At 50.9% G+C, this 21,956-nt stretch overlaps 1 protein-coding gene across 8 annotated transcripts in view; it reads left to right on the forward strand.

Moving 5' to 3' along the window:
- Window positions 1–17,442, forward strand: part of Ctdp1 (CTD phosphatase subunit 1) — a 56,786-nt gene extending 39,344 nt beyond the window's left edge. For 4 of the 8 annotated variants that reach the window (XM_042668323.1, XM_042668328.1, XM_042668327.1 and 1 more), the window contains exons 12-13: window positions 7,979–8,154; window positions 16,597–17,442. In XM_042668323.1, the coding sequence (XP_042524257.1) occupies window positions 7,979–8,154; window positions 16,597–16,738 (318 nt within the window). In that variant the 3' untranslated portion in view covers window positions 16,739–17,442. Of the gene's footprint in view, window positions 1–7,978; window positions 8,155–11,565; window positions 11,780–16,596 lie in introns of those variants that run through there. The other 4 variants (XR_006145581.1, XM_042668325.1, XM_042668324.1 and 1 more) reach the window with 4 other exon arrangements.
- Window positions 17,443–21,956: the final 4,514 nt, after the last annotated feature.

Here is a 21,956-nt window from a genome sequence, read left to right on the forward strand (position 1 = left end):
TCCTCTGGCCTTGAGCCTCCAGGGGGACCTAGTCACAGTGCCCTCAGTGTGATCCTTAGGCTCTGCCCAGCAAAGGTCTGGGGCTGCCCCAAGGAATGTCTCCACATAATTGCTTCTCTCACCCTTGACCTATATCCTGTTCACATACTCGCTTCGTGAGACACATGTCCTTTGCTGGAGACAGATCGCTTGTTAGCTAATACATTCTCAGTAAGGGGGCTGGGAAGGTAGCTCAGTGGTAGAGCTCTTGCCTTGCATGCATGAGGCCCTGGGTTTGATTCCTCAGCACCACATAAGCAGAAAAAAGGCCGGAAGTGGTGCTATGGTTCAAGTGGTGGAGCACCAGCCTTGAGCTGAAGAGCTGAAGGACAGTGCCCAGGCCCAGAGTTCAAGCCCCACGACCGACAAAAATAAAAAATAAATACATTCTCAGTAAAACAGGAACATTTCCATTGATCCCAAAATGTTCGAATGAGGCACATTAGATCCAGGAGCTGTGAAAGACCCCAGGGTGTCTCCCTGATGGTGTTTTGGATTGTGTTGGTTCCGTTGGGATGGTTAGGGTAATAGTGCAATGGGATCTCCTTGCATCAGTTAGAACCAACTGGTTTTCCACACTGACATTTCCCAGCGCTCTTATGACACGACTTGATCAGTTGTTCACATGTGTACAGCCAGGACTGCTGAGCAGCAGGCTCTGTGGACACCTGCGCTAAGGCAAGGCAGTCACCCCTCACATGCGCTCCGCGTGTACTCTGCGAGGGATTCAAGTCTGTAGTTGGGGATGGCAAGTCTGCACGGAGATGGCAGTGGGTGTGTGCATGGATCCTACTCTGCACGAGAGACCTTTAGTAACCTCAGGAACGTCAGTGCCAAGTGATCATCACAAGGGATGAGCCGTGGGCCAACGTGGTCAGGATAGAGAGTAGGTACTTGTGTAGCCTCTTTCCCTGCTTTGTCCCCGGCATAGCTAGGACACTACAGAGCCCATCTCTAAACCACCAGGTCATCTTTGCACCCACTCAGGCCTATATTTGTTTGTCTGTTTGTGTACACTCATCTGTGCATACATCAAGCATCCACCTGAGGCTTTGCTTCCACTTTCTTTCCTTTCTGTTTTAATCTGCTTCCTTTCACTAGGGGTGAGAAATTAATGTACTTTTTTGACCATTCTGTCAGTCCTGACTGACTGTCAAGCCTTGAGGTTGGTAAGAACTAGTTATTAGAGTCCTTGGCCATGGAAATGGTGCTGTGGCTCAAGCGGTAGAGTGCTTGCGTTGAGCTGAAGAGCTGAGGGATAGTGCCCAAGCCCAGAGTTCAAGCCCACGACCGACCAAAAAAAAAGAACATTTGATCATAGGGTCCTTGGCCAAAACCTTTTATTCTGGGAGCTCCCAGTGGGCCAGACTCAGCACTCACCCTTGTCAACTAAGGAGACAAGGGGCATGAAATGGGAAAGAGTGATCTCAGTGAGGCTGTAGAAGTAAGGGTGGCAGAGGAGACAGAAGGTGCAGTCTTGGACAGGCTGCGGTCCAGGTGGCCATCAACGCGTCTGCTCCGGGGAGGCCCCTCGGCACACGCTGGGAGTGTGCCACTTTAGTGGCCTGAGGTGGGCTGGGGAGGGAGGCAGGGCCTCAGCAACCAGAGGAGCAAAGCCAGGGCCTCCTAGCTTCTTAAACCTTCTTAAACTCCACCCTCGTGACCTGGGACAGAAGACAGTCTGTTCATCATGACGTCCCTGACAATCTTGAAAGTATATTTACTCTTGCCTGGGCCCTTCAGCCTTGAAAGGAGAGAATCGCTAGCTTTAGATGTGCTCTCCTCGATTAACACATACACATGCAGACAAACAGGAACCTGATCCAAAGCTATGGCAGCACAGGAGATAAATGTAAAGTACAGCTGTAGATGCCACGCTTTGTCCTGCTTCTAGTTGTTATTGGACATTTGCTGGACCAAATTAAAGACCAAGTGGTGAATTTCCTAAAACACATTTGGTGAGTAAAAGAACATTTCACACCAAGGGTTGGTGGTGGCTCGCACCTCTAATCCTAGCTACAGAGGTTGAGACCTAAAGAGAGAGGTTTGAAGCCATCCTAGGCAGGAAAGTCGAGGTGTGGCTGAAGAGGTAGAGTGCTAGTACCCTTAAGTAAAAAGGCCAAGGAGCTGAGGGACAGTGTCCAGGCCCTGAGTTCAAGGCCAAGTACCAGCACCAAAAAAAAAAAAAAATCACTTGGGAAAATCAGTGGTGGCTTGCAAGCTGGCCAAGGTGACAAAGCCGGGGCAGGTCTGGTGCAACCTGAGGTGAGCATGGAGGAGGGCTCAGCGGGCAGAGGAGGAAGGGGCCGTGATGCAGAGCAAGGGCAAGTCTGTGGTCTCCCAGACCCACCTTGTATAACAGGACTGCAGTTCCCTTTGAAGCAGGTTTTATCTTCCTGATACCGTCCTGAAGCCAGTCTCACGGTGATTAAAACTCAGAGCCTCACCTCTGGCCACAGGAGCCCAAGGAACTGTGTGGTATGAGAGTCACTAATCCTTCTAGTGTAGCTGGTGGCATAGTTCAGACGTGGAACTGCAGCTGCCTGGCGCTAGGGGTGGGTCACCGTGATGCTGGGTATGATGAGCCCACACAAGACTCAGCTCACCCAAGATCTCCGGTGTGGACCAGTAATAGAGCTGACCCAGTAAGAGAGTTGTTGCTGGAGAATGGGCCTGGGATCTGCCCCAGTGGCACAGAGGCTTCTAAATGAACTTGAGAGCACAGAGGGCAAGTCAGTGCTGTCCAAGGAGCAGAGTGTGCCAGGTACCACCCTGAAATGACCCACCATGGGAACCATAGGATGAAAACTTAATGTGGTTCACTTGGCCCTGTGTACTAAAAGGTGACCCATCCTGAAGGGAAAGGTGAGCTAAAAGTTTTCAACCAGAAACCACAGCAAAGAAACAATTTCAGAAATGAAAATACAGTAACTATGGCAAGCAGAATGATGGAGGTAGACAAGGTGGCAGGTGTGAAGTTAGAATCCAGCAAGGAGACAGGTTAGAAGAGAAAGGGTTACTGCTGTAGAGACCTCCCGGCAGTCCCGACCGCCAGCCTTTGTTGTGGAGTCCTGGAGCGTGGAGGACCGGAAAAGTTTACGAAATGGTAGCTGGAACCTTCCAGAATGTGGTATAAGGCTGTCAGCTTCCTCCAGTGCAGACTGGCCAGGTGTAGAGTTGCATGAGCGTGGAGCCACACCTTGTTAGCCTCTGATCTGACTCCTTTCTGACGTACTTTCTGGTGAGGTTAGGGGAGACTGAGGAATGGATGATTGTAGTAGAGCCTAAAGGGGTGAGTGGCAGCAATCTTCAGCCTTTTAGGTGGCCAGGGGGCGCGGGGTGCAGACCACACACTTACATCCCTTTACGTTCCGCGACTCTCATCCCACACGGGCACTGACCTGGGTCTTCTGCCCCAGGACCTTGTCGGCTTACACACTGTCTTGAGAGGGCTTTCAGCCAGTGACAAGGCTAGGAGATCCTGCACTTGAGCAGGTCTCAGGCTTCCAAAGCGGTGCTCCAGGAAAAAGATTCTCACAGTTGTGGCTGTGTTTTAGGAAACAGACTTATTATTGTGCTAAGACTTTATATTTAGATGATTAACAACACTACCATTAAATAAAAACAAACTGAGACTGCCAAAGTACCTGAAAGTGTCATTTTGATATTACAGTAATGAGTAAAGATGCATATGTTATTCATTTCCCTACTCCCTTGCTCTGCATTCAATATATTTGATCAGCTGTTTAAGGCCAACCTGCAAACGAAAGAGCAGGCACCTCTGCTCTTTCTGTGAGGAGGGAACTCTAATCAAGAGCACATAGTCCCCTGGGAGCTGGACTTGTGTCCTTGAGGACCTGTAATCCACTGGTAGCTGGATGGCACTGAGCTGCCGTCTGAGGACTTGTCCCTCTAGTTAGGGAACCCAAGAAGGGATGATGAGTGCCAGCTGGTGAGAACTGAAGTTAAACAGCTTCATGGTGGTTTGTGAGAATCGTGTGTGTGTGTGTGTGTGTGTGTGTGTGTGTGTGTGTGTGTGTGGTGTGTGTGTGTGTGTGTGTGTGATGAATTCAGCCTCAGACACCTGCTAGGGTATCAGCATCTTTATGGAAATAGTAAAAGGATAAAGCCTGTCCAAGAAAATAAAGAGCCAGATCCCTCCCTACCTATGACTTGTACTATTTACTTGTGTGAAGGTTAGGTTCAAAGTCAATGCTCATATTCAGGTGATATTTGTTACTACAACAGTAAACTTCCTTCTGTGTCAGCTGTTGCTTTTGCTGCAGGTATGATCAGATCTTACAGAATTGTCCAGGTTAACCAAAATTGTTGAGAATGAGTTGTTTTTGTAAACTGTATTATCCAGGTAGGAGAAGTTGTTTAGCCACTTTGAGAGTGTTAGAGATGGTAAAACTCTCCTCTTGAATCAGTATTTGTACTCAGCTTTGGTTTTTCTTTATTAAGTGAATGTCTAGTGAGAACTCTCCCTTTCTCTTTGGCTTTTAGTATTCACTTCCTACAAGAAAGGGAACTGTCCTGTTTTATAAAAGGTGTGTTACCAGCTCGTTTGAGTATTTTTCTCCATGAGTTAAGAGCGTGTGATTTGCATGAGTCCTTTTCAGAACGATTGTGCTGCCCACCGCCCACAGCCAGCATCTGTGCGTAAAGGCAGTTTCTGAATGCCTCGAGTTTGCTTGCCATGTTGGGCTCTTTTCACTTGTCACTGCAGTTCCTCTCTGGCCTTCAAAGTTTTCTGTTCATAAAAATAGCTTCTTAGTTAAAACATCATTCTGCTTGAAAATACATTTCAATCACTAGCGGTTTTCTGTGTTGCCTAACACGTACCACAAGTTGAACGGTGCAGAAGGACCTTTGCTCTCCATGTTTCCTATTGGCAGGGTCAGGAATTGAGTGCCAGCATCTCAGGAGTGCTCTGTGTCTGCTGGCGTTCCCAGCATACCTTGCTCCTTCCAGGAGCTAGGCCATCCTCCCTGCTCACCTGTATTGGTGGGGTGACTTCCTGCAGCTGTAGAACCAGGAAGGCTCCTCACCTGACAGGACTGCCGCCAGCCTTTGGCCAGGCCACTAGGCTGGTCCAGCGTGGCACGGGGCATCTCAGAGCAACTGCACAGGCCGGGGCAGAACCCCTCAGGACCAGACCAGTGCCAGGAGTGATGGGTAGGTGCCCCGCTCCCGACACACCTGCCCTTTATTTGTAAGTGCTCAGGGCTCCCGGCTGTCCTCCAAGTGCCTGCCAGGAGCGACGTCCACACGAGTCATTCCCATCAAAGCAGATCAAGCAGTGTAAGATGTGCAGATAGAAAACCTACCCTGTCAAGGACAAGGAGGAATTGTGTATGTGGGGTCACATCGGGGCTGGAATCCGGTAGCTACAGTTCAAGCAGTCTTAAAAATATTTAAAGGTTTTACAAGGTGACATCTTTGTCGCTTAACTGTGGTGGGCCTATTAGTGGCATGTGTTAGAAACTGTGACTCACGAGCAAGGTGATGAACTGCCATATGAGAGGACTGAGCACACATGCAGGCAGGAAGGAGAGGGCCAAAGCTCACACAGGCAGCGTCTGGCCCTGTTGCCCACCAAGGCTATTCTAAAGCTATCCGCCTAAAAGCTTCTACACATTTGTCCCTTGCTGGCCTCAGCCTGTGTCCTCAAATGTGCTGCGTCCCTCCACACAAGCTAGAGAGACAGAGAAAGCATGCTGAGCTCTGCCAGATGCTGCCCGGCCCCCTGGGTGGGCCTCCTCACCACCTTACCTTCTGCCTCTCGCGTTCTAGTTCTCTCTCCCCACCTCTTTGTCTTCCCGTTCCTTCCTCCCTTGTGCCCTCTCAGTTGGCTTTCCTTGCTCTCTCGGGTGAAAAGCTCTATTGATACTTATTAGTTCTCAAAGATCCTCCTCCTAGAAACTTGTTGATAGAAACAGCTGTGTTCTATGTGTCGATAAGATAGACAACATTTGATATTATCTGTACTTGGCCTTTGGTAGAGATTTCAAGAATTGATTCAGTATATATTGAATTTTGCTTTTTTTCTATATGCTTGACTTTTAAGTTTTTAACAAAAAAAATTGTTAGCATCTTTTCACTCGCATAGTTCATTATAGGATGTGAGGGCGATCTGGCTGCAACATCACTGGTCACTAGGGTTGATCTGGCCATCTAGGCGGTGTCCCCTTCCCCCCCCCCCCCCCCCCCCCCCACCGTGGCTCCACAAGTGTCCCTCCCAAAGCTGCGCGCTTAGTCAAAGAGGAAAACCATCCCTGATAGAGGAGGACAGGTCTTCAGTCAGGGGTATACGAGTAACTGCACTCCCCTGCCAGAAACTCCAAACAAGCCGTGAAATGGTTCATTATAGATGACTGTTTAAAAAAGTAGTTACCTTTTCATAAAAGGAAGCCTTTTGAAAGGTAGATGTCATTCCCTGACAGAAACTTCTCTGTGCGTCAGGTGTAGGGGGAGAGTAGAAGTAAGAAAGGCGGAGGTAAGTTCACATTCAGGGTGCCTTCAGTTTGGGGTTGACGGTACAAGGTGTGTCTCTGAGTCAGCCAGCTAGCAGAATAGTGCCCGCAGGGCCAGCTGCATGCACAGGTGCTGGCCAAGGCATTTTGGGGTCAGGATTTGGGAGCAGGCAGCCACACCGAGGGTCCCTCAAGACCCCTGGGTGGCTATATCCATTCCTCCTATCTCAGGGACCCTGTGGCTGTCTGAGCCCCACAGAGCTTAGAGCAGAGCTGCACTGGGGGAAGCGGGCCTGAAGGGGGGTCCACCAAGACCCTTGATGGACACCACTAGTGCGGGAGGGCCAGCACACTGGCCACCACTCCCCCCTCCTCCTCAGCCCGTCTCTGCAGCACAGGACAGGAGCAGAGAGCTTTAGGTCAGGGACCAGAGTGATGAGTCCAGGCCCTGATCCTGTTCTTGCTTCTTCTGCACAGGGCTGACCGCCTCCTGCATGGGTGTGGAGGTACAGGCGGCCCTCCAGCAGTGCTGGGCCAGAGTAAGGGTCCATGAATACCAGCTTCCTGGTGACCTGTGTCCTGCACCTGCCCACCACCTCCTCATCCTCAGTCCTTGCGGTTAGAAGTGCCAGGCAGAGCTGGGTACCAGTGACTTATGCCTGTAATCCTAGCTACTTGGGAGGCAGAGATCAGAGGATCAGAGTTGAGGCCAACCCAGGTAAAGATGCACAAGACCTCATCTCGGCCAACAGCCCAGCACAGTGGTACACATCCGTTATACCAGCTACATGGAAAGCATAACTAAGGAATTACAGTCTAGGTTGGATGTGTAGCTCCAGAAGTAGAGTGCCTGCTAAGCAAATGGGCAGCCAAGTTCAAACTCCAGGAAAAACACATAGTTAGACAGGCCCACTACCCCCCCTTCCCCCCCACACACACAGACACACAGCTTAGTGATGAGGCATCACCTTGTGATGTGTCCCAGATGTAACTTGGAGAGAAAGCATGTGGACAGCGCCAGGTGGTCAGCCGCTAGTGTAGCTGCATCTCAGGCTCCGGGACGTGCCCTGCTTCCCACGGGAAGCCACAGGTCTCCACAGGGCTCACTGAGCCAGAGAATTTTAAGCAGATGCCCTGCTGTTCACATAAAATTAACCAGCACAGCACACTGGAACTGAAGCCTGGGAGCAGGAAGCCGCTGTCCCTCCCCTGAGGTCTCCACTCTGCACCCGGCAAGGGTCTCTGCACGTCCATATCATCCTCTCTTTTCACTTAGAGCTGGCTTAGTTTCAGCCCGCTTTCTGCTTCTCAAGTAGAAAGCAGAAGCAAATATCTGGCCCCTGAAGCATAGTGCTGAGAGCTCCCCTTATCTGAGAACAGCCAAGCGCTGCCTTCCTAGGGAGTGGCAGGTCACACAGCTCCTGCAGAAGGCCACAAGCCACTGACTTTCTGCCATTTGTCAGGTTGATGACATCCTGGGCGAGGGCAGCGATGACAGCGACAGCGAGAAGAAGCAGCTGGATGAGCAGGACAAGGCACCTCGGCCCAGAAAGCCCAAGGCCTCAGGGGCCCAGCAGGAGCAGCCTCCGGGGTTGTCTTCATCCCGGGAGAAGAGTGCCACTGGCGTCCGGGGGCCCAGGTGAGGGAGGCCGCCGAAGGCCAGGCAGGGGTGGGTAGAAGCAGCCCAGGGTCTAGGGATGGGTTGCTCAAGGTGCCCCGCCTGCGTCCTGCCCGGCGGGTGGCGGGAGAGGAGATGAGGGGATGGGGACAGGAGCGCCGGTGGTAGCACTGCCAGCATGGACGTGCATCAGGATAATCACGTTCATAGGCAGGAGAGGGCTGGAGGAGAAACCTGTCTGCCTCTCCCCTGTCCTCGGGCACTCAAGGCATCGTATTCATGAGAACCCGTGTGTGTTGGTTTCAGTGTCACGCAGTCAGCAGTCATTGTCTGTGTGGGTGGAAATGACGGTACTGGCGTGGGCGGTGTCCCAGGGTTTCTCCGAGGGCAGCTGATAGCACAGGTGCCCCTCAACATGCTTTTCCTGGGTCTGCCTGTGCTGTGGCCACTGCCACAGACTTGTGTCGTCGCTGGTGTGTGGCCTTTGCTGTGTCATGGGAGCGTCGGTGCCCTACCCTCTCGCATGCTCAGGTGTTGGCACGGTGAAGCTGTGTGTACAGCCTCAGAGATGTCCCATCGCTGGTGGGTCAGGTGGGGAAACTCACTTGTATTCTGAATAACACAAGGCGCTTCAGTGTGGCTGGCAGCTGCCGCATTCTTCAACCCTCTTTGTGGCTGGCAGCATGAGCGCATTTCTGGTGTGCTGTTCCTCCAGTTTGTCATTGTTTCACTCCGTTGACATTCTGCCATGCAGAGATTTGGTCACTTGTGTAGTGACAGCTGTGGCTGTTGTGTGATCCATGTTTCCTTTAGGTTTTGGCTTTTTTATGTATAAATCTTGCTAAGCTAAGATGTACTTTAGTAAAATAAGACAAAGACCTAACTCTTAAATGCCAACTAATAATCCTTTGGCAATTTGTTAGCGTTTGCCACTGATCTGAAGTGCAATGAAATGTGTACCTGGGGCTTTCCTGCACTTCTGCTGTTTTCTCTTGATTTCTGTGTGCTGCTCTTAAATGTTGTGTGTGTGGCATATACTCCAAATAAGCTGTTGCTCTGAAATGTTTATGTCATATGGCCGAACATGCATGAACTCGGACGGGGCTAAAACGGAAGATCCCACGCCCCGTCCTCTGTCACACACACAGCCTTGTCACTCCTCACCTAGAGGAAGCCATGTCCGTTTCTCACATGAGAACCACAGGATGCATGTCTGCAGCCCACATTTGGCTATGCTTGCATTCTTGCTGTGGAAGAAAGACACTAAAGTTAACTCTTTTCTTTCCTCAATCCTGCCAATGCAATCATATTGGTGTTTGGATTATAGAATTATCAGCATTTATTTGACGGTGATTGTTTCAGTGAACCTAGTCGGGCCACTGTGGTTATGTTTGCTATTGCAATGTCTCATCTTGTATTTGCTTGGAATTCTTCCTGCCTGACCCCACCCCCACCCATCACTGTACTCACCTGGCTTTGTGCCGCCGCTTCCCAAGTCTGGCCCCTCTCTGCCCTGGGAATAGCTTCTCCTGTTTTTCTGGTGTTTCCTCTGTTGGCCTCATTTTTCTGCAAGTCTTCTAAGAAAGTATGGAGACTGTGCACGCGCAGTGGCTTATGTCTGTAATCTTAGCTACTCAGGAAGTAGACATCCAGACATCTCACTTTGAGGCCAGCCAGGCAAAAAGCTACTGAGACCCTAACAAGTTGTCATCCCAGTTATATTTACCATCCAAGATCTGCGACAGACTAAAACAGGAGACCCACCTGGAAAAAATAAAACCAAAGCATTCGGCTGGGGGTAGAGCTCATGTAGTAGAGCACTTGCCTAGTAAGCTCAGGCCCTGAGTTGAGTCTTTGTTCTGTGGCCATATCGGATAGGCACCGCTGAAGGACAGGAGCCTCTACTCACTCCTGAGCGCTCAGCTCCTGGTCAGTTGCGGTGGTACTGATCATACCACCTCATATTTGTGTCTTGTATCCATAAAACCCCAGATACCTCATCCAAGAAAGTTTAATCTCAGCTCAGCCTGGTGGGACTTCAGTTTACAGAGGAGGAATGTATGCATGTCCTGGGTGCCTGATGTAGGCTTGGTTTCCAGTGCCTTCTCTTACCATGCATGCCAAGGGCCTTTCACGCACTCTGGTGCTGCCCTGATGTCCACCTCTTGACAGCCACGTCCGCAATCACCGGAGCCTCAGGCCCAGGTGAAGTGCAGGAAGGTGCCCATTGTGAAGCACTCAGATCAGCTGGGTTCACTCCCGACCTGGCTCTTGGACTGTTGTACTAGTAAAGAACAGTTCAGAAAGTGCATGGCTGATTCACACAGTCACATTTCACCAGCAGCAGCAAAGGGTGATAGTGCTCCATCTGTGGAGATGACTCTAGGCTTAGTGGGAGCCTGGGGTTCCCCTCTTGGAGCCCATCAGCTCAGCGCTCACCAGTAAGGACAACTTGCCAGCCTTGTTGAGAAGCTGCTGCGTTGTGTTAGGAGAGAGAGAGTGTGTGTGTGTGTGTGTGTGTGTGTGTGTGTGTAGAGTGTGTGTGTGTGTGTGTGTGTGTGTGTGTGTGTGTCGTTCATGGGGCTTGAACTCTGGGCCTGAGCACTATCCCTGTGCTCTTCAGCTCAAGGCGAGCACTCTGCCACCTGAGCCACAGCGCCACTTCTGGTTTTTCTGGTGGTTTATTGGAGATAGGAGTCTCACGGTCTTTCCTGCCCGGGCTGGCTTTGAACCGTGATCCTCCGATCTCAGCCTCCTCAGTAGCTAGGATTACAGGTATGAGCCATCGGCGCCCAGCTAGGAGAGATTTTTTTTTAACTGCTGTGTTGGGCCATCATGAGGCTTGTCCTTCCCACATGGGTGGATATACGCTGTTTGCTGGGTTGTGTCTTCATCTTTGGGCAGATGTTGAGGTCCACGGAAGTTTGGAGAGGGGGCAGAGGAGTGTGCAGCCCCTTGCGGACCTCCAGGGTAGAGAGAGTTGTGAGTGCTCCAGGGGTCTACATGCTGCTAGCACACCATGTGCTGTGATGGCTGTGGCATGTCCTAGCTATCCCTCTAAAAAGAAGGGAGCTCCAAAAGGTCCCGTGGGGATGTTGTTGACAGACACCTCTTCCTTGGTGGCTGCTGCCTCTCCCAGCTATGGGAAGCAGTGTGACCCAGCCCAAGAGCCACGGGCTGCTTTTGAATTGAGTAGCTCATGTCCCTGCTGCCTGGTTATATTAAATTACTTTCCGTGGCTAAGTGAAATTCATAGATACACAAGATAACAATTAGAAAAGAGCCTTGGCTTTCGGGCTGGAGGGGACAGCTGTGACGTGTCCGGAGGGAGCAGCAGGCTGGTGAGGTTCTGGTCCCAGCACGGCTGTTGCTGACTGGGCTCACCGAGCAAATCACCAACTGCTCTGCATCTGCTCTGCATCTCCATTTCAGCACCGCGTGGTGAGAACAAGTCAGCCTCCAGCCTAGAAGTTGTCGTGAGTGCTCTCAGCACATCCACCCGGTATGGCCAGAAGAGCTCGGGTACAGCTGGCCTGGGCTGGGCCGTGGAATCGGACACAGGAGTCGTGGGGCATTGAAGATCAAGCGATTTGCAGTGACCAGGCCTGTCAGTTTGCTGGCTCCTCCACAAGGAGAGGCTGCTGCTGTCAGTGCTACTTGACTTTGTTGTGTGCAGTTAGCTCTGATGACTTTGTAACTTGAGAGCAGAAGAGCAAAGCACTCCCCTGGTGGCTCCCTCCTGAAGCTTGTCCCTCACTCCCTAGACCGGAGCCATCCATGGCAGTGCTCACAGAGAAGCCACGGGCCCACTGGCTCCTGTGTCAGCTTCCACGTGCCGCACTGGAACGTTTCCACATCCAGCAGGCTGAGCTCAGCCGTGGACTTCCTGCTTCTCTGATGAGAAAGCTAGAGGATGTGGCCTGCTGGTTTAATTTTTTTATTCCATTTATAGATAATAGGACTAAGGATTTTCCTTAAATGTCTCAAGTAATGCTCTTATTTGGAAGTAAGCAAAATACATTTTGAGGTTTTTGTTTGAACACACAGAACATTTAGGTTTTGTAATCCTTCTCTCCCTGTGTGTGGCATGCATCCTGATAAAGTTTGGTCTTTGATGCAGTACTCTGGTTGGCAATAGACCCAGCCTGCTAGGTCATCCTAGCCAGCAGCTCTGCAGAACCGTCGTACTACTTGAAGATGAAAATGGCTCCAACAGAAAGAGGAGGGAGAGTACACTCTTCCTCGTCTACCCAGAAGTGATTGAGCAAACTACAGCACATAGCCTCTTCACTTCCTTTGATGAAATGCAAGGCTTTCATCCTTTAAAAATGTATGTCTCAGAAGCTCCACATACTACAAATCAGTTGAACACAGAGAAATATTGTAAAAAAAAAAAAAAATACTGAAAATCAAAGGTAAGAAGAGAGTCTGGAGGCAGCGAGAGCAGAGTGGTCTCTGGGCCCGGGAAGAAGCCTTCTAGGAAGCAGAAGCCCAAGGTTGGGCCCTCCACCAGTTTCCCGTATCCACTTCCTTTCCGAGGTGAGCACGGGCTCTCAGAATACACCAAGGATCTCTTCCCAGTAATGGGACGCTGTCAGGGGGAGAGCGGCAGCCCAGTGATAGACACTGAGCCCAGAAGATGAGAGCCCCATCCTGGAGCCTGTCCTCGGGTGCTTCCCTCCTGTTCTCTCTCTCCTAAAGTACCTGCACTTCGCTACCGCTGGCCATAATGGGCAGAAATGGGGTGCTTGCCAGTAGTAGCACGGAAGAGGCAGGTAGGAACAAAACTGTTGGGTAAGGAATTGGCAGCAAGGCAGCACAGAGCCCACAGAAAGAGATGCCAGAGAGGCAGATAGAAATGTGTGTCAAAGACACAAATCGTGTAAAGTACTAACAGATTTATAACCAGTGGGAGGGGCTGGAGCAGTGCAGAAATAAGGCAGGTATGAATTTCGAGTAGTAAGAGTCAGGACTTCAAAAATATTCAGTAAAGAAACTCCTAAGGAATTAAAGTGTTACATTAGAAAACATTCACTTAATGCCCAAGACAGCAGGGAAAGAAGACAGAGAAGCATAGAAAGCAGACACAGATGAAAAGTGGGGCCTAAGTTTTCAGACAGTGAGTGCATCAGGTCATTGTCCCAAAGGCATGCAGTCACGCGGACTGGGCCACCCGACTGCATCTGCGGGAAACAGGCTTCACACAGACTGGAGGACAGTGGTCAGTGACAGCTGCTGGTTCTCTGAGGAAGCAGCCTGTGGGGCTCAGGGGTCATAGGAGGTGCAGAGAGACCTTCCATCATGACTTAGGAAGGAGAGATGGACCGTGCGTGAAGGGAAAAGTAGACCGTGGGGCAGTGACACCAGAGCTGTTAGTACCCAGTTTCAAAAATGGGGGACACAAGGGAGGTAAATGGACTGCACAGCACAGTGGGCCAGCCAGTCCCAACAGGACTTTGCAGATACCACTGAGAAGTGGGCATCCTGAACTAGATGTCCCTGAGAGTGTCCGGAATCCCAGCAGCTGTGGCTGTTTGGAAGCCCGGCGAGGGGCAGGGTGGGGGAGGGCTATGGCTGCCATCAGTGTGATGTTGACTGCTAGGGTTAGTCCCTGGAGAGGAATCGGGATCTGTGCTGAGCCCCCCATGAAGGGCTTCAGTGGCACTGGATAGAACTCCCCAGGAGAGCCTGGCGCCGGTGGCTCACGCCTGTCATCCTAGCTACTCAGGAGGCTGAGATCTGAGGATTAAGGTTCAAAGCCAGCCCAGGCACAAAAGTCCGTGGGACTCTTACCTCCAGTAAACCGCTCAGAAAACCAGAAGTGGTGCTGTGGCTCAAGTGGTAGAGCGCTTGCCTTGAGATGAAGAGCTGAGGGACAGCGCCCAGGCCCAGAGTTCAAGACCCACAACCAACAAAAAAACCTGGCCCAGGACTTGCTGTGTGAAAGTCTGCAGGCTTTTCAGACACCGTCAGGACAGACGCATCAGCCATGTCACAGAATGCATAGGGTGGCTTTCCTGGCTCTCAAGATGTGGGAGTTCTGGTTCTGCAGCCTGTTCAGGTCCCGCCCCTATAGCAGATTTAAGAGAATGGGGTACACGTGTTCTTCGCTGCACGGTTCACATGGCACCGCTTATTAAAAATGCATGCTGGAGTCTGGTGTGTCCTGCATCCAGGTCATCACCAGCTAGCTGCTCTGTAGCTTCTTTGTAGGACAGAGTCCTGCAGACAGAGGTGTGCACCGTCAGCAGACACTGCTAGACCTCACTCCAAAGGTCACCCAGCTTGGAGTGCCTGCCCCGCACCCAGCACTGGCAGGGGTGGTGATGCCTGCTGAGGAGCCCGCTCTGCGTGCCCTCTGCCCTTTTCCTGTTTACTCTCTGTCTGGGATTCCATTTGCTTTGTTCTGCTTCAGTGTGTTTCTCTGAGTTGTATGTGCCATCTGTCTGGGAATTCTAGTGTTTGCAACTTGTGGTCTGTTTTACCAAACAAATACTTTTCAAAAGCCAAATACATCTTTTAGGGCAATTTCTTCTTTTGTTTCAAGATGCAGATTTCTATAAATCATAGGTGTTTATGTGTGTATTTGAATCACAGGTGTCTGTGTGTATATTTGACTCACAAGTGTTTGTATATTTGAATCATAGGTGTTTATGTGTATATTTCTGCGTAGTTTCCCAGTTTTCTTTCCTACAAATAATTCCACAGCAGTTAAATGTCCAAATACGGAAATTCACTCAGATTACCAGCTGGTCACCTTTGTCTCACACTTGTCATCCTAGCTATTCAAGAAGTTGAATTTAAAACCAGCCTAAGCAACCCAGAAACAGAGGGAAACGGGAAAACATACAACAGCGGGACCCATCAGCCGCACTGGTCACTGATCAAAACAAACCCAGTAACTCAATGACAGCGGTGGGAAGGAGGGAACGAGCGGGAGAGAGGGAACAGCTGACACTAAGCAAAAGGAAAAAAATGTAATCATCACCTGAGGTACAAGAAAAAACTCTATTGTCAAAGCTCATAGAACTCAGAAACTTTATAGATAAAGACAATTTGCCCCATGAAGGTGAGAATGTGTTTGTGACTTTAACTAAGTATCACTATCTCACAATACTGTGGAATTTATGTGATCACTTAATCACAATTTTTTAAAATGCTATTCAAAAAAAAAAAAGCTCAAGCAGAAAAATCTTTGAAACTCTTAGATCCAAAAAGCCAGAAGTGGATCTGTGGCTCAACTAACTGGTAGAGCACTAGCCTTGAGAGAAAAAAAAAGCTCAGCATCAGGCCCCGGGTTCAAGCCCCGTTTCCCGTATGTTTTGCCTGCGTGCGTGCATGCACGCACCCATATACACACACAAAATGAAGGACGTTAACATAGGAGAAAATCTTTGTGACGATGTGGTACAGTTTTTAGTCATAATACTGAAAGTATTAAGGCCATAAAACAAAAGATTACATTTACAGGCTGGGAAGGTGGCTCAGTGGTAGAGTGCTTGCCTTGCATGCATGAGGCCCTGGGTTCGATTCCTCAGCACCACATAAGTAGAAAAAGCCGGAAGTGGCGCTGTGGCTCAAGTGGTAGAGCGCTAGCCTTGAGCTGAAGAGCTGAGGGACAGCGCCCAGGCCCGGAGTTCAGGCCCCATGACCAACCAAAAAGAAAGATCACATTTACTTGTCCTAAGATGCTGTTGAAAGAGTGAAAAGACCACCCACAAACTAGGAGGACACGCGTAGCAGGCCCCAGTCTCAGACTCTCTGGAGGCGGAGCTGATCTTTGTTCTCAGAGGTACTCGCTACTTGTTCTAAGAGCTAGTACTTGATTTAGTTCATTTATTAGAGTGATTTGCGAGAACTCTCTGAGAAATTGGAATTAAGCAAGTTCACTTGTGGCACACTGCTGCCGGGACTGGCTTTTAGTATGTTCTGCATTCTCTGGCAGTCCAACTCTGATAGTGTTTGGAACTTTGCAATAGTAAAGAGAGGTAGCTGTGCATCTCTGTTTGGAAAATCTGCTAGCTACTGTCCGTGGTGGCTTGTGGTGGAGACAGGAAACCTTGTGCCATCACGTAGCTGACTCCCGCGTTCCATCCTGATGAGCAGAGGCCTTCCCCACCTGCAGTCTGGACCCAGCACCGAGTGCGGTCACACTCTTGCTCTTCTAGCCACATTTTCCTTTGTTGTGACTGCCAGCATTATAATGGTTATTGTCAACTTAAAAATCTCATGCCCTGTGTATGCTTTTTAAAGGTTGAGGTGGTCTCTGCCTACACACATGGCCCTCTGTCATCCACCATACCGTCTGATGTGGAACCTGGATTGACCCCTGGTGGGACCCCCCTCCCCCCCCCGGACCTCAACTCCCTTGCATTGAGACCAGACATGATCAGAAAATGACAGTGCTGAGTTACAGATTTGCCCACAGCCAGCGTTTCCTAGTAGCGTTGCTTCTCTTTTCAGAGGCCACAAGAGGAAGCTGAATGAAGAGGACGCTGCGAGTGAGTCGAGCAAGGGGTCCAGCAACGAGGACGAGGAGGGTAGTAGCTCAGAGGCCGACGAGATGGCCGCGGCGCTGGAGGCTGAGCTGAATGACCTCATGTGACCGGGCCTGCGGAGGTGGCCACCTACTTGCCCTGTGCCAGCCCACGGCCCAGGTCCCTTTTCTCCAGAAAGATGTATATTTTGCAGAGCTCCACAAACAGAAACACGTTATTTTGCAGAAATGGGTGTTTTTAAGAAGTTTAACTATAGGAGAGTTTACTTTTTTAGGTGACAGAGTGTTACAGGGGTCAGTGTGCTATGCCAAAGAGCTCAGCAGAGCCTTGCACCGCAAGATGGGTGTGCAGCTGGTTGTTGCATAGTAAGGGGTTTGAGGAGTTCCCTTTAAATGCCACAGCATATTATTTGGGGTGAAGACTCTGGGGGCTCCAACAAGACTTAGAACAGTGTAGCAGGAACCTGGCATCTTGTCCTGCTTTTTTAATAACTGGAACTGTCAGAATTTTGAAGGATTTTTAAGTGAAACAGAGCAACGTACATTGGTAAAGAGCATCAAGGGCAGGCCTAGACGGCCCAGCCACCCTCCAGTCCCTTAGGGGACCTGCAGGTGACCTGAGGCTTCGGCGTGACTCCCGGCAGCATGGGTTACCAGCAGCCATGCCGGCCTTCCACCACGGGTATCCTGATGAGATGGGGCCTCCCTGTTCTTGGGTGGCTTTGTGCTTTAAGAGATCTGATGTAAAGTTTTTGTATATTTGCTATTTGACCCACCAAGCAGATTCTTCTTTCATTTAATAAAGATGCTTTTTGTAAGTTCTCTTCTCCAGCGCGTGGTAGCAGTGGGCAGGCCACCTCTTCAGGTTCGTGCTTGCCTAGAGTTCAGCTCCAGCTGGACATCATCTTGTGTGAGGTGACTGTCGCCGAGCAGATTTCTTGTCAGAACTTGCAGAAGAGAAAACATGCACACGAAAGATTGGCTTCTCTGTGCCTGCTGGTCCTCCTGTTATTGGGGGCAGTTTTTCAGAAGATCTTGAGACAACATTAGTGGTATACAGAGTTATTGCCATTCCCAGTTAGTAAATCAGGACCTGAGGAAGCAGTCCTGACTGGTGCTTGTGGCTACAGAGTGCATTTGTTGGAGGCTGTGTCCGCCAAACCCAGGGCATGTACGGTCCCTGAGGCAGAGTGGGCATGTGGCTCTTCACAGCCAGTGCACCGGGATCTCTGCAGAGCCTCTCAGCTTCCCCTCCAGGGGCCTGATCTCCCCGAGCTGTGGGTAATGGGGGAGGAAGTCCACAGCGGTCCAGAATGCCATAGCCATGTCCTGGATCTGTCATACGATGAAGAACACTGGGGCGTCCGCTTGGATGAATGACTCTCCCGGGCCTGAGGCTTGAACTCTGTCTGGGTCTGGGTGCTGTCACTGCGTTCCTTTTGCCCAAGGCTGACACTCTACCACTTAGCCACAGTGCCACTTTCAGCTTTTTCTGTGATTAATTGGGAGGTAAGAGACTCAGACTTTCCTACCCAGGCTGGCTTCGAACTGCAGTCCTCAGATCTCAGCCCTCCTGAGTAGCTAGAAATACAGGTATGAGCCACCCACGCCTGGCTGTGAATGACTTTTTAGTCATTGGTATGTGTTGTTTTTTTTTTTCTGTCTCTTGGGTTTAAACTCAAGGCCTCACTGGATAAGCACTCTGTCCCTTGGCCAGGTTTTCTTTGTTTTGCTTTTAGTTTGTTTTTCAAATAAGGCTCTTGTACTTTTTACCAGCCCTCTCCCACCCCGACACCATCCACCCCAGCCAGCTGCCCATGATCTTCCTACCCCTGCCTCCATGTAGTTGGACCGCTATGTATCACCATGCCTGGCTCCTGAAGACAGCATTGTTCAAATGCTTGCTTTCCTGTGGTAGCCACCCCACTGGTAGCAAAAAGTATTGGGCTATGTATTACCCACGCCTCTAAGCCACCTGTGGCAATCACAATCCCAGTTTGCTCATCTTCATGGATCAACTCACTTTGTGAGATGTGGATAGAGCTGCATGTATGGCTAGACCCCAGATGCCCAGATGCTGTAGGAGCCCAGATCCTCCTCTCAGATTTGTCTTCCTTCAAGTCTCCCCTGCAGCACAGCCAGGAGTCTACACACCTGAGTGAGGTGGACAGGGAGGAGGGTCCCTAATTCCGGGTGTAGGAACTGGTGTTAGGCAAACAGACGCAAGCATGGCCCAGTGCTGCGCTTGATTCCTTCAAGACTTCAACAGCAATACGCAGTTTTCCAGTCAGACTTTTCCCTGGGAAGCAGAGTAAAAGGCCTTGGTGCTGGGTCTACGTCTGTCTCAGACATATACCAGTACAATTGTGAGTGCAACTTTTAAGACTCCATCTGCAACATGCACGTGGCTGTCAGGCCACTGTCCTGGAAGGTACCAGACAGTTGTGTGGGGGTGTTCTCAACTGCTGTCCAGCTTCCTCCCCAGCCCCCACAGCCGCCTCTTTTCCAGCTTGTGTGGGTGGGGGAACACTTGATCATAGCCTTTTCCCCCAGAACCTTGTGGCTGAAGCATTGGCAGTCATCTCCGCCGGATTCATCTGGTAGGCATGATGGCACCCACCACTGTAGAACCCCACAGAACCACCTCTGCCCTAAACTCCCTGTGTGCTCCACCGGGTCCACCCCACAGGCCCTGTCCTACCATGGGATCTGTCAGGCGCTCACAGTGGAGTCAGAATCTGCAGGGTAGGTTCTACTGCAGTGCACCAGTGCCCATCTCTTCGTGACTTCATGTCTCTGAATAGCAGTCAGTCTGCTAGATGGCAGGCTTGGGCAATTATGAATAAAGATGTGGACATCCCTGTGCAGGATTTTTAAGTGGTTTTTCACTTAGTGCTAACGTGAACGGTGGTTGGGTATGAGCTGATGGCCTCCCGTGCGTCTGTGCTGTCTCCTGCCCGCACGTGAATCCCACTCCACCCCTGCCTCCCTAGTTCTCTACTGGCGGTTCCCTCTCTCACTTCCGGAGTTGCTGTATTGCTTAATCACTTGCCGTCACTTTTCCAGTTGCTGGCTTTCCCCTGGTTACTGTGGTTCTGTGTCAGGAGGGTGTGGGCCTCTCCTAACCCTGAGGCAGACACAGCCTCCTCACCACCTTCTCTGTAGTTTTCTTTCCAGCCTGACATCTGCTTTGTTGGTGCATGCCGTGGAAGCCTGGTGTGCAGTTCACACACTGGGGGAAAGCCAGGACTGCTCACGGAGGCCTTCACACTAGTGTGAAGTGCTGCTTCATCATCCTCGAACACAACCAACTTGCCTCTAGTGGACTGGGCCTAAACCCAAAGCCTTGCACGTGCTAGGTAAATGCTTCACCACTGAGCTACACACACACACACACCCCGCTCTCCTTCATATGGGTTATCTATGAGATGCACATATCAAGCTGGTTTAAGAATAAGTTCCTCTGGCCTTTTAAAAAAATTCACTGTTCTCACATTTCCCTGTGGAGTTAAGAATCATCTCATTAAATCTCACCTTTTCCTTCCATTAAAATGTATTCAACTCCCCCCCCCCCCCCAACATTTTTGTTGTTTTTGGTGCTGGTCCTATAGCTTCGACTCAGCCTTGAGCATTCAATTTGGCTTGATTGTCCACAGCCAGTGCTGTACTGCCTGAGCCACACCCCGTCTGGTATTTTACTAGTTAATTGAAGATGGAATCTAAGACTTCAAACCAAGATCCTCTATCCACTGATCTCAGCCTCCTGAGAGGTTGCCAGCAGCTGTAGTGGTAGTTAGGCATGAAGCACCAGCACCTGGCCCGATTTTTTCCATCAGTTGTGGGGCTTGAACTGGGCCTGGGCGCTATCCCTGAGCCTCTCAGGCCACTCAAGCCTCAGTGCCACTTCCCAGGTTTGAGTGGTTAATGGGAGATTCCTCTCCACATGTCCAGCTCCTGGAGGGGCTCCTCTCCTCAGCCTTTGCCCGTGTACCACAGTCCCTGCAGGCCCGCTCAGGCAGAATTGAACAGAAGTCTAGGAAGGGCCCTGGGGCACCAGGAAGCAACATCTTGCCAGAGACCCCACACACATCTTCATCTCCTAATTCTCCATCACCTTTCCACCAAAGGAGTGGATGCCATACGGGAAGACACCAGAGTGGCCTCTGAGCCACCTTCACCCGGACCAAGCCTCCGGCTGCCCCAGCAGGCCTGGCCTCCCTCCCCGGTGGACCGTGCAGCCTCTCCAGAGCGGACTGCCAGTGTAGAAGTCTGCTCCGCAGCTTCTCCTGTGTCACAGATGTGCCCCCTGAGAACAGTAAGTACACTGCGGTCTGATCATTGCACTGATGCTGGCGTGCACTTACATTTTGGGGACATAAAAATAGGCTCCTAGCCTGTTTGACAGAGCAAGGAGAATGTGTGGGTGTCGTAGAGTAATGATGAAGTGCTACTTTAAAGGTGCAGCATTCACGGGCCCCCGCAGGCCCATCCCTGTGCATGAGCTGCTAAGAGTACCTCCTGATTGCTGTTGCCCCAGCCCTTTCAGATCTCATAAGGGTCGAACCTTAGATGCTTGGAGGAGTGTGGCCTCTGCTCCCCAATACTGGAGCCTCCTGCCTTCACTCACAGTAGGTTCTACCAGGGCCACCGTGTCCCTGTCCCACACTTCATTCCCTGGGAGGTGCCAGAGGACAGAGATGGCATGTGTGTTGCTTTAAGGCGCTTATAGGAGACGCTGTGTTTAAGCCCTCTCCCCTTGATTTAAAAGAATCTCACCTGTGAGCAAGGACCTGGACCAATACAGTGGAGTCCCACTGCTTAGGCTCAGGCAGGGACCACGTGGATCGTGGATGTTTATGACATCATTTGTGGGCCATACGGACTTATCCATACAAGCAGAAGGCCACGGGCTGACAGGAGCGTGTGTGTCTGTCCTGGCGTGCGCCTCCCCCTCTCCGAGCTGTAGCAGATGCTTTTCCGCATGACAGTGCCCCTGTCCTTTTGGATGGGCTCTGCTCTGGGCTTTCCTTGGACAGTTCCTCCCAGGCCATAGTCCGGTGACCATAGGCTCCCTCCTGTGCCTGCATGAGTCACTGCATCTGTGCTGAGTGGCCCAGGGGGGCAGGGCCCTACTGCTGTTGGCACCATGTGTTGTGGTCTCTTTCCCAGTGAGTGGATTCACCTGTCTCTGAAGGACAGCGGCAGCTCCTGTGTGCAAAGCCCAATGGGCCTCTAGGGTGCGGTGTTGGGGCTGGGCCCAGCTACCGCCTTTGACCCTGGTGATCACGTGCCATCTGCACGTCCTGAGGAGGCGGTGGGGGCTGGA

Source organism: Dipodomys spectabilis, unplaced genomic scaffold (assembly GCF_019054845.1).
Source record: "Dipodomys spectabilis isolate Male_0828 unplaced genomic scaffold, ASM1905484v1 ptg000432l, whole genome shotgun sequence".
In the NCBI taxonomy this organism is placed as follows: domain Eukaryota; kingdom Metazoa; phylum Chordata; class Mammalia; order Rodentia; family Heteromyidae; genus Dipodomys; species Dipodomys spectabilis.